The sequence below is a fragment of the Arvicola amphibius genome, chromosome 9 (genome assembly GCF_903992535.2).
Source record: "Arvicola amphibius chromosome 9, mArvAmp1.2, whole genome shotgun sequence".
Classification (NCBI taxonomy): domain Eukaryota; kingdom Metazoa; phylum Chordata; class Mammalia; order Rodentia; family Cricetidae; genus Arvicola; species Arvicola amphibius.
In genome coordinates, this window is record NC_052055.2 from 75,047,329 (window position 1) to 75,063,285 (window position 15,957).

Sequence of the window (15,957 nt, forward strand, 5' to 3'; positions counted from 1 at the left end):
CCCATCTGAAAAAAAATACGGCCACCAAGAAACTCTGTTTATTTTGTGTGTGTGTGTGTGTGTGTGTGTGTGTGTGTGTGCACACGCGCGTGCTCTCAGGTTTTATGTGGATGTAGTCAGCCTACGTTGGTACGCCAATTTATAGGCGGAGGCTGCTTGTTTGTTTCCCGGCCTCTCAGACCCAAAATAATCACACAGAAACTATATTAATTAAAACAGTGCTTGGCCAATTAGCTTAGGTTTCTTATTGTCTAGCTCTTAGATCTTAAATTAACCCATTTCTATTATTCTGTGTATTGCCACAAGGCTATGGTTTACTGGGTAAAGTTCCAGTGTCTGTCCCCTTCGGCAGTTACATAGTATCTCTCTGACTCTGCCTTTTTTCTTCCTCTATCTGCTTGGAATTCCCACCTTACTCTATTCTGCCCTGCTGTCAGCCCAAAACATGCTTCTTTATTAACCAATGGTATTATGAAATATTCATAGCATTCAGAGGGGAGTCCCACATCACACCACCGTGCACCATTTATGGGGACCTGGACATTGAACCTAGGGCTTCATGCATGCTATGCAAATGTTGTACAAACTGTATCACTAGCTCTGTGTTGTTACTACTTAGAAAGCTAGCAATCACCTCTTCTAAAATTTAGTCTCATATTGGAGGTGTTTGTTACATTTTTTTACCCTTGTTGTATTGTCTGCTACTCAGAGGTTTGAGACAGCAGTGCATGCCATCTTAGGTGAACCAGGCAGGTTATAGCAGAGTCTTTAAGGGGATTTCTCACACTTGTATGGATGAAGCAATGTTCACGGTTTCATTTGTATCACTGCCAAATTCTTTCTGCATGCTTATACAAATATATACTGAATGTAAGAATTGAAAAACTTATGTATATGATTATGCACCTGTTAGGCATGCATGCCTCCAACATTCTAAAACTCAGGGTTCTGTAGACTGTGCTCTACCCACTGAACTACATCATAGCTATTGTGCAACTTTCCTTCTTACTCAAAGTTATACCTCAGTCTTCCACTGGTCTAGCATATAGGTCTACTTAATGTCTAAATAGTACTTTACATTTAATATTTTCCTTCTTGGTCGAAATTGCATGCATTAAATATGAAGGTTGTAATTAATTAAAAAGAAGGCTTCTAGTTTCCTAAAGAGTTATACATTTTTTTGAATGTGTAGAGTTGCCAGTAAAAGTATTTCCAAATATATATATTTACTCAGTTGGTAACAGAGACTTCAAATCAAATATCTACTCATTTTCCTCATTTAAAATGTGAATACAAATGATTCACTTTTTATAGCAAACATTTTGATGCCTTAGAGAGCACTGTTAACAGTACAGGGCACATGTAACATTCTAAACCTTGGCTATTTTCTATATTTCTATAGAAAGTGTTATTGCAATCTAGATTTATAGCAGTGTCAGAAATTGTCAGCTCATTAAACATTTTTACAAAGCTAGTCATTGATGGGGCTGAGGTAATACCCCTGTGTTTCTAACTTTCAGCTCAGCCAATCTACAGGCTACTCTTCGTAAACCCTTACTAAACACCTGTCTCACGCCACTCACACCACGGCAGTGTGTTTCCTTGCTCCCCTCAGGCTAGCTGACTTGTGACTCTTGTTTTGGAGTGGACTGTGAGTGCCTGAGTTTTGATACTGTGAGCACTTTCACTTGTCATAGGATCAACTTGAAACTCAAGTTATTTTCTGTCTTTACTCCTGGCAAGGAGAAGAATGAAGTCATTGAGATGCCAGTACCACAGCTGCCAACCAGTGTGGGTGAGGGCTAGGCACTGGGATGGGAGAAGACAGTGCTGTATTGACTTGTACAGGCTCATGGAAGCTGACTTACAGTTTAGGAATATTGTGAGCTGGTTATAGATACAGCCATCAGTAAAATTCAGTGACACAGATGGACAAGGAAATGAATTACATTAAAAACAACAGTCTTATATTCCCCACACTTCTTTGTTTGTCTGTTTTGATACAGCCTTTGCCTATCTCTGTATCAGGGCATCCTTGAGATGCTCAGTAATGAGGAAAGGGAGCAGAGCCATGGATCCTCTGCAGTCAGATACCATCCGCAGGATGGGAAGCAGCAGCAGCAGAGGTAGGGCTTAGGGTTAGCAGAGGTGAGGGGGCAGCTGAAGCTGACTGAGCAACACGCTGGAGGGCAGAAGATACAGGAGACAAGCCCTTTCAAAACACAAGCTTTTTCCCGGTTAGAGTCCTATGGAAATATCTCTACTGATTGGGGTGCTAGCCAACCCCTTTACTGTGGAAGAATTAGTGTGGAGACAGTGGCCGCCTTGGGTGTCATTGTAGCTTCGGCCTCTTCCCTCTTCTGTCTTCTCTGAGAGCTATTGTGGCCTGGGTGGGACTTTGAGACACCTTCGTCTCCCAAGGATATTTTAGTAGGAGAACAAAGCATTGTAGACTAAAATCTGGATGAAGACTTCAGAAAACAAACAAAAACAAAACCCCATGAATTTATATAGAGGAAATAGTCTACAGTTGTGGTTTTTTAGATGTCTTAGTTACTGTCCTATTATTGTGAGGAGACACTATGACCAAGACAACTCTTAAAAGGAAGCATTTGCCTGGGGGCTTGGGTGCTTGCTTTCGGCGTAGACTGTTAGTCCATGATCATCCTGCCAGGAGGCAGACCGTGCTGGAGCAGTAGCTGAGAGCTTTACATCCTGACCTGCAGGTTTCAGAAAGAGACAGAGAAATTGAGTCTCACATGGGCTTTTGAAACCTCCAAGCTCACCCCGGTGACATACCTGCTCTAACAAAGCCACACTTCCCAATCCTTTCAAAGCAGTTTTACTGAACATTTAAACCTATAATTCTTTTCGGTGGTGGGGGGGGGGACATTCTCATTCAGACCTCTTCACTAAGTTGAAAAAAGTTCCTAGGCCAATCTCATTAATGTTCTGAATTTCAAATGCATCATTAGTACCAACACAGGCTGGTGTGTGTTTGTTCCAAGCATATTTACAAGAGTAATACTTTGAAAACCAATGGTTCATGTCAACCATGGCAGGTTCACACTAGAGTTAAAGGCAGGGGTAGGTTTAGGAGTGTGAGAGTCGGTGAGATGGCGCAGTAGGTAGAAGGGCTTGGTGTGCAAGCCTGACAACTTGAGTTCCATCCTGTGTAAAAGACAGATACAGTGATAAACTTCTGTTACCAAGAAATCCTCCCAGAAGATGAGAGATCAAGACCAGAGAATTGGTAGGAAGCTTGGAGACCAGCTCCTATAGAGAATGCAGTGTGGCCGAAATAACAGAGACCCCAACACAGCTATGCAGGTGGTCAAAACTGACCCCTGGAAGCAATTCTCTGCCTTGTACATGTGTGCCATGACACCCAGCCACATACCACCATAGTTATGTGTCCATAAACTACACACATGTTGATAATAAATAAAGTTCAATAATTGTAAGCATTTCTAAAATAAGAGTTCACACAAACATGCAGTCTGATAAAATCTCCATGTGGACAAAGCTTGGGTATTTATGGACTGTCTATGGTGAAGAGCATTTGAGTTCACTAGAGGAAGGAATGAGCTGTCTGGCTTCACACTGGTTCTTGTCGTCTTCCATCTGTCAACTGCATTTTAATCAACTGTGGTAGCAATAGGCTGTCGTCTCACTGCTGAACAACTGGCCATGACATCTTTATGGTGCTAGCTGTGTTCCTCTGCCTGGGCTCACATTCAGCTATGGCCAGAGTGATTTAGCAAGGGAGTGCCCATAGGGAAGCTCAGCTTCTCACTTTCCCTTTCTACCCACCACCCAAGCCACCCAGCATCCAAGAAGTGGGTCGAAAGGATGTTGCTGTCTACAGCATTTTAAAAGTTGTGTTTCTGAACTTCTTTTTCCTCATCAGAAAAATGGGACTGTCCCTTGAAACTCCTTCCTCCAAGGAGGTTTTGTGTTGTGACCAGCGGCAAGTGAAAACAGAAAGGCAGACCCTCAGATGGATTTTAGCTGGGGAGGATGGGCTTCATTTTTCTGATGTGGTCTTCCTCCGCATGGATGATGTGAGGGGGTTATGGGCAGCCAAGTGTGCCTGCTTTTCTTTGTGCTGTGCAAGTGTGTTTTATTAGCTGCTGCTCAGAGGCTACAAGCCTACACTGCCTTGCATCTTCTCTACATCTTTCTTGAGTATTTATACTTTGAGGGGAACAGCTCCTGTTGAATGAAAAGAATTTTCATGATGCTCAACCTGAAGTTCCTAAGATCCTCACATAAAGCAGGGGCCTTATTCTGTGTCAACAGTGGTACTCTTTTTTGAGCAGCAGGTTTGTTGTTGTTGTTTCAGGCAATATCTGTTGAACCAGTGGGTAGACATTGCAGCCTGAGATGAGGGATGAGCGGAATAAAGCTCTTTTCTTACGGCCAGAGTAGCAATGATGTGACCAATGTCGTGTTTGGTACTCTTACCATCATTGTATTGTAATGCATCCTATTCCCTCTCCCTCTTTCGCAGGGCTTCTTCATCCTCATGTTTGGAACAATCCTGGATCCAAAGGTATTGTGTGTGAGCCATTCTTGGTTTTCCTGGGTTGAGTACTTGACCTGAAATCTGCTGACTTCAGGTCAGCAGTGTGAAGAACACTTATTGAACTTTGACCTCAGGCATCTGTGCAGCCCCCTGAAACAGAGCATAATTTAAAACAATTTTCTGAGATTTTATTTATGTTGTGTATACAAGTGTTTGCCTGAAATGATGTCTGTGCACCAAGTGTTGTAGTGTCTGCAGAGCCTAGAAGAAGGTGTTGGGTCCCCTGGAACTAGAGTTACAGAAGGTTGTGAACTGTCACACAGGTGCGGGGAATTGAACCCTGGTCCTCTGGAGAGCAGCCAGTGAGCCATCTCTCCAGCCCCATCAGGGTTCTTTTAATGCAGGTGTTTCATATCATCATCCTTCAAGCTCTTCTGAGGAGCACATTTCATGCACAGTAGTCCTAAACCTCAAAACAATCAAGGGGATTTCTATTCTCTGTCTTCGAGATGAGAAAAGAGAGTCACAGGGTGAAGAAACAGCTTCCTCGAGGTCCTGCTCTGATTTCTAATGGCAGAAATGGAATTTTTAGTTAAATCTCACAATATTATTTTGGAAGGATATCTCTCTGATTGGAAGGATGTGTGCCAGGAATCCAGGACTGCTCACGAGGGATGCCAAGGGGTTCAGTTCCCAGCGCTCACTTGGTGGCTCATACATCACTCCAGTTCCAGGGCATCTGATGCCTCCTTCTGGCCTCTGGGGGGCAGTGTACGCACACGGTACAGGTCCATACACACAGGCAAATGAGCCACGACTACAAAGTAAAAAGTTAAGGAAAAAAATGAAAAAGGAGCAACAGCAGAGCAAAATTGGAAGCAAAACACCCATGCCCACTTTAGGGCATCATGTTTTTAAAGTACTCATGTTATTGAAGTTACCATCAAAGGTTTGTGATCAGATTTTTTTTAAAAAAAGTCCTCTCATTGCCTTACCAAGATTCTGTGTCATTTTTAAATGAGAAATTGTAAAGCAACTTTATAGGTGCAAACACACAGGAATCATTTACAGTACCCCACAGTCATAGTTGCCAGGGTTGTGTGTCTACTAACCTGATGTCAAATAATGGCAGCACCTTTGCTCTGTGTGCAGAGTTAGATGCAAAGAATTACAAGCTATGCAGTCTCTGTCAGGATCAGAATCTCTTCATTAAAATTAAAATGTAAAAGATAAATACAGGAAGTGTCATAGGGCCAGATGTGACTAAGGATACAAAGAGATGTGCATGAGGAGTCCTGGAAACCCCATCAGCAGTTGAAAACTGAGCAGATCTTTCAAAATGCACTTACTATTAATGTGCACAGCATGCAATTATATTAAGCGAATATTGTGCAATTATGAAATACAAAATTTTAAAAAGGATCAGAGTAGAAATGCCAATAGAAGTGCCAGCATGGCCTTGAAGATCCCCCTGGATGCCAGGAGCGCCTCCCTTCCTTACAAACTTGCAGCAAAGACTTTACAACTTCAGGGAGGGGTGAAGTCTCCTTTCACGGGTCTTAGTGTGAAGACAATGTATGCAGGGCCTCGGAAGGCAGCATTTTCCATGGCAGAAGGGAGAAAGGAAGGGAAACAGGAAAGGGTTGGGGAGAAAGGCAGGAAGGTCTACAGTGGATGGATATGAATCCCAGACCTGGATCTGTATCTGTGCAGCTGGCTGAGTTTGGATGTCATTTTATCTTGGAGTTTCAGCTTCCTCGGCGGTGTGGTGGGGACAATAGTATCTATCTCTGAGGATTATCTTCTTCCTAAAATGGGATGGCAGACATGAAAAACACCGTAAAGTTATAAAGTCCTCACTAATATTATGATTTCCTGAGTCTGGACCCACTGATGACCTTCTGTGGTATTTTTCTCCTCCTTTATAGAAGTTTTGAATAATTCCAAATGAGATGTGATGTGGGATGTGATGAACTACTTTAATGGTTCAAAAAATAATGCCAAAAATATAATTAGCATCCATGAGCTCGTGCAGACTTGCTTCGTAGCCACTGGGTTCATGTTTAAGACCACGGACCCATGCCTGCCAGAGAAGCTTTCCCTCTCTGCCTCTCCTCGTCTCCTGGATTTTCTCTAGTTCACTCCACTCGTTACTGACCCAGCAAAAGGTCCCAGCTAGCTACATGTCCTCCTGCTACAGTGCTTGTTACATCCAAGCACACTGCTAACTTCTTATAAACGTTCAATTGCTAACCGGTTTTGTTAAATTTCCAGATAAGAGAAGCCTTAAAGAGTCGAGTAATGTCTGCTAAATGGGCCTCCAGAGCATCAGAGGTAAACACTTTGTGTTTTCATTTGGCAAGGTAATGGTATAAACCCTTCGGTGTAGAGTTTTTCTGGGTGGGTCCCTCTTTGAAATGTTCTGTCTGAATATGAAGGCGAAAGTCAGTTTAGATGTATAAAGAGGGGTGACAAGGTGGCAGGTGTTGCAGGTGTGAAACAGAAAGCAGGGGACTACAAGGAGCAATGAAAGGAGATGAAGGATCTCAGGCTCCCGGGACAGCCTGCTGGTTCTCTCTGATACTGTTCAGGTGGTCATGTGCAAAGTGTGAAAATTCTAGGGATACACACGCTGAAACCCAATACAAAGGACTTCCCAGGAGCTTGATTAGCAAGGAAGCAGTTGCCATGGTTACCAGAATGGCATAGGCACAGGGCCAGTTCAGGGATGTGGCAGAGGTGCTCCAGGCATTGTGTGGGGACTGGACTGTGATGTGCCTTTACCTTCTCCTCTCTTTCTATAATTTATAAACTTCATTGTGATGCCAGGCTGTTCTGGATGAGGGAAGGACTGGCAATATTTGCAAGCAAAAGGGACTCAGGGTTGACCCGAGCAACACGCCAACAACAAAAGGGCATTCTGTGGTTTTGATTTATCACCTGCCATTCCCCCCCCCCCTTTTTCTTTAGTCTTAGCCAAACTTTGGTCACGTTTTTAGTCCTTCCTGGGAGATTATTGATTTCTTTATGTTCTCTCCCATCTAAAAAAAGGGGGTAAACTTACTGAGAAGCAGACATGTCTTCCAACAAGGCTGCACCCCCTAATCCTGTCAAAGAGTGCCACTCCCTGGTGACCAAGTATTCAAACCTATGAGCTTATAGCGGCCATTCTTATTCAGACCACCAAAGGCTCTCTTCTCGAACTTGGCCTGATTATTTCAAATCCCTTCTAAAGTAGTAGCCTTGGTCCTTTCCTTGTGTGTTTTTAGAATGATCTATTCAGGCCACCATAGGGATATTCTGGCCATTGAGGCCTAAGACAAACAGTCATTTTCTCTATCTCTCTGGTTTTTATGTAAGTCAGAAAGATACCTAGCCCTTCATTATTGTTGATGGTCCAAGTCAGTGGTTTTTGATGTTGGCTGTATCTAAGAAATACCTTGGGAGCTGAAAAATCAAAAGCAAACAAATAAATAAATAAAAAACCTACACCAAACCACAATCCAGGCCTCACTCAAAAATTAAAGCAGAAACTCTCAAGGCTTGAGCCTACGCATGTATTTTAAGCTCCGCAGTGATTCTAGTGTGCGGTCGGGGTTAAAAGCCTCGGTTCTAAGTACAACATATATTTACTTTTCATCTTGCATTCCTTCCTTCATTCTGCTCGGCAGCTCGAGGCCATTGCATGTCATTAGCTTTACCACCCTTGACCAAGTAAAGAAGCAGGGCTGCCATCCATTTAGCTGTTCTGCTTTGAAGGCCACTAATCCCTGGTAGCAATCTTCTACAGTCCAGGTTTATGTCACCCTTTAAGGCACCTACCTGGACAGGACCAGTCCCAGTTCCCCAACACCCAAGACGCCATATGTTCTTGTGTTCATTTTGTAGCTGACAAGATGAGCTAGCCTGTGCTCATGTAGCCACAGATCTGCCAATGTTTAAATGTCTTGCTTTTTTAGACAACGCATGTCTAAAACATACACAAAAGGTATAGGGGGACTTTAATGTTGAGGATCTCAGTAGAAAAGCTGTTAAGAAACTGAGGCAGGACACCAGGTTCCTTTCCTCTCCCCCTCTCTATCCCTTCTCTTCCTCCCCCTTTTCTCTCTTCTCCTCTACCCTCCTTTCCCTTCCTCCTCTTTTTTCCCTCTCCTCCTCCTGCTCCTCCTTCTGCTCCTCCTCCTCTTTCTTCTCTTCCTCCTCCTCTTTCGGAATTCTCTTGGTGCCAGTTATGATGGAGCGGGACTCCTTGGACAAGCCTGTTGCTAGGTTGTTAGTTTTAATATGAAGAGGAAAGGAGGAGGTGATATGAAAGGGTAAAATATTTTCCCATGCCTCAGGTTATCTGTGTGCCTAGGATCACCGTGATAAGTGCAGACTGACTGGTACTGATAAATGCAATATTTTGTCTTCAACAGGATCTTTCTTCTGAATTCTCTTGTCATCCTACCAAAGGGCCAAGCTAACAAAGTAGCATGCATCCCTACCATGGGAGGTGAGTATGCAGCAAGAGAGTTGAGTCTCTAAGTATGCTTCGTGTTTATGGCATTTCTTTGATTATAATTAGAAATAAATTGTAGGGGGTGAGGTTGATTAATAAATAACCAGACCAGCTCTATTTAAAAGATTTTAATAATCGAGGGAAAACTTACACGGCCAAAGATCCCATGAACCCCAAGAGCACTGGAAACCAAAAAGAGAAAACAAGCACACATGGATCATTTTATAGACTATTCCGCAAACAAAGTGATTGGCTGAGCTTCCCCATCAATAAATCCTCTTGATTCCTGTCTTGGCAAGGCACATTTTAAAATTCTTAGGTTACTGACTTTTTGACCCATAAAACAATAAGGCATGTCTGAGAAGGCTTATGACCTGGCCTAGGTATGAGTAGGGATTCTTCTCTTCCTGGCTCTCTCTTCTCCATTTCTTGTTTTCCACTCCCAGGACATCTTACCTCATCAATCTCCGAATGTGGTCCTTTTTCTTTCTTTAGTGTTAAAAGGTCAAGAAATTATGGCTGGCAATATAGGGGAGCGTCCTCAGGGTAGTGATGTAGACGCTGGATAGTCATAGGAAACTAGAGTTAGAGAAAGGAGCCACAGGAGGAATTAATTCAGGGTCACAGAGAGTGACATGGTAACTCAGGTTTGGAGGACAGCCAACCAGCTGCAGACATGTAAAGGCTCCAGAACAACAGGGTAGAAGATAGAGACAAACACACAAACATACTGGAACACACAAATATACTGAAGTACTCACATCCATGGGAAGAAGCATGAAAATGGGAAGTGTCTGCAGAGAGAGTGAGGGGTATATAGGGAACTCAGAGAAATGCAGACTGACTCAGAGAGGGTGATGTACACACAGACCACAACTCACACAGAGTGCAGAGAAACAGGGAGATGCAGAGAGAGGCACTGTGGTATGTAAAGAGAGTCTCCCATCCCCTACTCCAACACATCCAGGCTCCAGCAGCCTTCGTGGCCTTGACAGTGGTCCAAGGCCTTGTAGAAAGAAATAGTACTGCTGAGAGGAGTTATATTTCAAAGGAAATGGGTTCAGTTGCATGTAAAACATGCCTCTGTAATCCCAGCACCTGGGAGGTGGAGGCAGGAGGATCACGACTATGACATCATCCTCAATTACATAAAAGGTTTGAGACTGATCTGTGCTACCTGAGATCTTGTCTCACCCTGTTCCCAAAATGAAGTGGTTTGTGTTAGAGAAAGGCCAGGCTTACAACTTAGCACCTTCAGGGAATAGAGCACAATTTCCTGGGTCCCAAAGAGCCTTATAGGAAGAGACTGTCTATCGGGCTGCTGGTCATTGTGCAAAGCATTCACATCTTGCTACTTGTATATTTAAGCTGTGGTTTTCTGTTCTTGACAAGGTTGCTCATTCCTGGAATGGCAGTGCCCAAGGAAGCATGCACTTCATTCCTGGCCTCTTGCCACTGAGTACTTTGAAGGAAGCCTCTACCCTGCAGAGCTGATGGAGGAGGGGATGACATGTGGATGGCCCCTCTGTCAAGGCTGTTCTGTGCTTCTAAACATGTCTTGCCCACCAACTGCAAATCTACATATGACATACTAAGCATCTGCAGGGACAAGAAGACAAAGTGGGTATCAACAACAGTGTCTCACTGATGCCTCCACCTCCACACTGCTGTGTCATATTTATCGTCAGGGAGAAAGCTCGGCTTTTCTCAGCAAAGGTGGCCTAGGATACAATGTGTTGGATTCTAAAGGAGAGTTCTCAAGAATAGTCTCCAACAGTCAGACTGACTCTAAGTAGCTCACAGCTGGCTCTGTGTAGAAGGGTGCCTCCTGCCAGTATATTCTACTTTTTCAAAATCAAACTGATTAGATGGTCAAGTCTGGCTGGGGCCTGAATGCAACTTCTTGGAGAGTGAACCAAGAGGAAACTGTAGAGTGTTGGAATTGGACACGATGCCTGTTTTAAGATGCAGTGGAAAGCTGGAACTGTGAGTCACAGCTCTGCTAACCTGGGCCAACTCTGTTGGCTTCCAGGGCTTCACTTTGTAGGCAGAAGTTTCTGTCACACCTGGTTCTACAGCCATTTAGTCCCAAATAAATACACAGAGGCTTACATAATCTATAAATTGTTTGGCCTATTAGATCAGGATTATTATTAACTAGCTCTTACAACTTAAATCAACCCATAATTCTTATCGATGTTTAGCCATGTGGCTTGGTACCTTTTCTCGGTAAGGCATTCTCATCTTGCTTCCTCTGTGCCTGGCTTGTGACTGCATCTCTCCTTTCCTCTTAACAGAATTCTCCTAGTCTGGTTGCCCTGCTTATACTTCCTGCCTGGCTACTGGCCAATCAGCAATTTATTAAACTAATACGAGTGACAAATCTTTACAGTGTACAAAAACATTATCCCACAGAATTCCTCCTTTTTCTCTTTTCAAAACAAGAGTCTGAATCTAATCTCCTTTGCTTAGCTTTATCCTGATCATTATCCATAACAACTTGTAACCAATACTAAACAAGACAAACATCCATAATCCATTTATTGGGAATGTGGGCATAGTTTTCTAGGCTACTTCTGGCTAATTGAGAGTGCTGAAAATCTTATAGGGACCCAAAGAAAATTTAAGATTATGGTCAAGTACTGACTGAAGCATTCTGGAGTATTCTGTGAGACTGGATCATCTCAGCCAGCAGTCTTGAGATTGTTCTGGATATATAACTCAGAGGAAACTGCAATAGAGGTGCTTTGAAACTTTGGATTATCTGGGCCATCTGTTCCCATTGGAGATTTTTTTTCAGGGGATCTTCCTTGATCAAACCTTATTTTTCTTAACCCAGAATGAATCTATAGCCTCTCCTTTCCTGTGGAAACAAAAGCAAGACCTTTTCTCCAAAGTAACATATCTTTTAACTTAAATTTTAGCTTAGTCAGTAGAATATGAGACTCTTAATCTCAGAGTTGTGGGTTCAAGTCTCACATTGAGTGCAAAGTGTAACACAAATTTTTTTTAAAAAACCCAGAGTCAGATATTGGGGTTCAACCTGAAGATCAGAAAAAGCAAAGCAGCCAAGCAACTAGAGAGCTCTTATCTCTAAGAAATACTCAGACTGAAAAAGCGATCCTGCCTCCACGAATCCTCAGAATGAGACTGACTGAGACATATCTCCTCCTGTCTTGTATTCCTCTCTAGTGCTGGGATTAAAGGCATGCACCACTACTGCCCTACTTCTCTGGTGAAGTAGTGTGGCTACTGGGACTAACGGTGTGTGCCACCACTGCCTGGTCTGTAAGCCTGACCAGTGGGGCTGTTTTATTTTCTGATCTTCAGGCAAGCTTTATTTGTTTAAATACAAATGAAATATCACTAAACTACTTTCTGTCCCAGAGCATGGGGCCTCTGAGGGGCTTTTTGTTTTCCCCTTCAGACGTGAGAGGCTGCTGAAACCTGGATGGGGGAGAGGAAATATATGTCAAGCCCTGTGCTGCTCATTTTCCTAGCTGCATGTAAACACATTCAACATTCAAAGCAGATGTCACCTAACAGAGAACAATGCTGGGGGTAGAAGGCCTCTCTGAAGCAAGCCCATGGGTGGCTGTCCCTGAAGAAAAGCAAGGGTTGAAGTAAAAGGGACCCGGACAGATGCCCATGTTGTCCTATCTAGAGGCCAGTATTATTGATGTTCTGTTACAGATGGGAGGCTGGGCATGGTGGGTACTCCTGGAATGCCAGCACTTGGGAGGAAGAGACATAGAGAGATGCTCTGAGTTCATTTTGGTTTACATGATGAATTCTAGGTGAGCTAAAGCTAAAGAGAAAAATCTCGTCTGATAAAATAAATACCCCCACACAAAATAAAAACATAACAGCAAACAAAACTATAAAAAACCAACAGCAAAACCCCAAACAAAGCACACATGGGAAAGTAAGGCTCACTCTGTGGGGGCGTGGCTCTCCTCCTTTCCACAGATCAGAGGTGGTCCAGTCAGCTACTCTCTAGCATATCCCTGGATCTCTTTAGATAAAGAAGATGGGGAGACACAGCTGGTTTTTCCTCAGTGCAGATACCACAGCATCATGAACTAACTTGCTCATGGTCAATGCAGTGAAATCAAGATGAAGTCTCATGTAACCAGATGGGTGGAAGAAGGCTAAAGTGCACAAAACTTGGAAAAAGACTAAGTATTGTCCATGTCAAGATGAGAACTCCGAGCCCAGGGGGCGAGGGAGAGAACCATGTCTTATTTGTATTACATGTTGAGCAGGTGCATCTGACTGGAAAGCACTCAGCTCAGGTGCAGACACTCTGAGACAGGGCGGTGATATCACTAACCAAGAGAGGCCAGTGGATGCTAAGAGAACCACTCTGGCATTCCTGGGGAATTTCCTCAAGAACGTGCCTTCTCTCCTGTAGCCAAAACTCATACTTCAGCATCTTGAAAGATGTCAAGGGACTACACCAACCCTCAATAGAGACACTTGTAGTACGCTTCTCCATCTCGCGAAGACGCGGTGTGGTCAGGTGGGTCAAGGAGCCATTGCTCTGAAGCAGTTTTGTGGTCCTTCTTGGAAAGTCACTTAAATCCTTTAGAATTTTGTCTCCTCATTTCTAAGTGAGGCTACCTCCTAGGGTTAGTGTTATGATTCTAAACAGGAAAGTTTTTATAATAGTGCTTGGAAATAATAATTGCTCATTAAAATGTTAATTTTATTACAATGCCTGTGAATACATGCATGCGCTTGCGGCACACACACACACACACACACACACACACACACACGTAAATACAACTATGGCCTCTGGCATGATTGTGAATGAAGATAACCCTCCTGGGAGCAAGTTAATTGACTTCTAAATAAAACAATGAAGGATTTGACTTTTTCTCTGTAACTTTAGGGTTACGAGCCAGCAAAACCCACTGAGGCTCATGGAATGAGCCTGTTATGTAGTGCTTCCTGATCATAATGCATAGTTCCACCCTTGAGGAACAAGCGTGTCTACCGTGGGACTCCACTCATTCTGTGGTGTTTCCAAGCCTGGCTTTCCTTTCTGCCTTCTCTGAGGGGTCTTCCATGACTGGCACCCACACATACTTTTCCTATAATATTTATAATCTGCGCTGTTCACTGTTCATTAGTAGTTACTGTGCTATAGAGTTTGTTTGGTTTGGTCTTTTTTTCTCTATGTTTTCTTTCCCAGATAAGGTTGTGAATCTTTAGGAACAGGCTGACATATTTGATAACCACTTTGTAACTTTCCTCTGCGTGCTGCTAGGGCAACCAAGTGTCTTAGTGTCTTATGCACAGAGTATGTTCAGTAAATATACATGTTCAATAAAGTCTTTTGATGACACAATCACTTGAGACGGTGTTTCTCTTTTCTGAATCACAAACGACCCAGTACTTAACGAGTGACCTACATAGAGCTGACCCATTTCTACAAACGTTGCTTCCTTGAGCTGCGTTGCTGTAAGTTGTGGAACACAACTGCCCCTCACTTATTTCTCCTTGTCACGCTCTCATGACTTCTAAGTGGGGGATTGCAGCACCCGGGGAAAGAAGGCTTATACACAGGAGACATCAGCATTAGCATCTGTGGGGCTCTGGTGCTGAGGCCACTGATCCAGACTGGCAGGTCAGCTGGAAGCTGGGTCAGGAGAAGCTTTCTGCACGTGGAGACTACCGCATTACCGATGGGCATGGAGATCCACAAAAGAACATCTCATCCTATTCCTTACAAAGAAAAGACCAATGAAGTAGGGCCAGCAAGATGGTGCAGTGGGGAAAGGCAAATTGCCACCAAGCCTGACGACCTGAGTTTGATTCCTGGGCCTCATTGATTTCCTGCAAGTTGTCCTGACTTCAACATGTGCCATGGCAACCAAACACACACACACACACACACACACACACACACACACACACTCAATTAGTGAAATAAAAAAGAAAGAAAGAGCCATAAATCATAAATCTTTCTGGCGCCATGGTAGAGACTAGCTTATAATTTCCTGGTCACTTTCTCGGTCAGTTTATCTCCAAATTCATAGGTGGAGGTAAAAGTACAATAATAGCCTTTTGAAACCATAAACAATAGTGGTACAACCTTGCATGTTGTCACCCTGGTTTTAATTACAACAGGGAAGATGCAACACAGACTCCCATGTGATCATCTGAGATAAAGATGAAGAACTGAAGGACAAACAAGTGACTCACGTCAATGGATTCGCTTCAGACAAGAGAAACCTGTAATTTCTCCTAGGCGTGCTTGACAGATTCACTGTGGGGGTGAATCACAGCCTCACACAAGCCTCGAGGTTGTGGGCTGGCTTGCAGGGACCAGATTGGCTTCTCACTACCAGCAGTTGTTTCTCACTTGGGCCTCAGGGACGACCTCTTCCAAAGATGAGATGGGTCACTGTCACTGAAGGGTGCTGGAGCGGTCTGGTGTGGACGTGTGATGGTGGGGCACCATGGTGGGCAGTGCAGTGCTGACTGCCCTCACAGGTGACTGTCGGTCTCTGGGCTGCTAGACGTCTTTCTGGATGCGTGAGTACTGGCCTGTGCTCTCACCCCTTTCCCATACAGAGTTGGCTGCTGGCTGTATCTGTTCCAGAACAGGGGAAAACGTGTCATCTGGGACGGTGTTTTCCAGAAGGCTCGATTCCGCAGTGTCCCCTCGCCAATGCTTTTGAATTTGGCCAGCTCAAAGTTGGAGTGTCTGCTTTGTATTTGTTTTTCACCGTGGAGTCATCTGTCAGGCTTGGATTGCTCATTCCTTGGAGTAAAACTGCCAAGTGTCTTGCCAGCCAGTTAGACTCCCGGCCTCTTCACTGTCTCCGTGCCAGATAAGTTTCAAGTCCCTTAAGATGGAATGCAAAGCGTTAAAATTCTTGTTTCTTCTTTCCGTGAACTTAATATTAATATTAAT

At 43.7% G+C, this 15,957-nt stretch overlaps 1 protein-coding gene across 1 annotated transcript in view; it reads left to right on the forward strand.

Annotated features, from left to right (window-relative positions):
- Adgrf2 (adhesion G protein-coupled receptor F2) overlaps positions 1–11,147 on the forward strand; it is a 37,568-nt gene extending 26,421 nt beyond the window's left edge. The window contains exons 7-10 of the mRNA XM_038343050.1: positions 4,514–4,555; positions 6,803–6,862; positions 8,947–9,023; positions 10,422–11,147. Of these exons, the coding sequence (XP_038198978.1) occupies positions 4,514–4,555; positions 6,803–6,862; positions 8,947–8,994 (150 nt within the window). The 3' untranslated portion in view covers positions 8,995–9,023; positions 10,422–11,147. The remainder of the gene's footprint in view (positions 1–4,513; positions 4,556–6,802; positions 6,863–8,946; positions 9,024–10,421) is intronic.
- Positions 11,148–15,957: the final 4,810 nt, after the last annotated feature.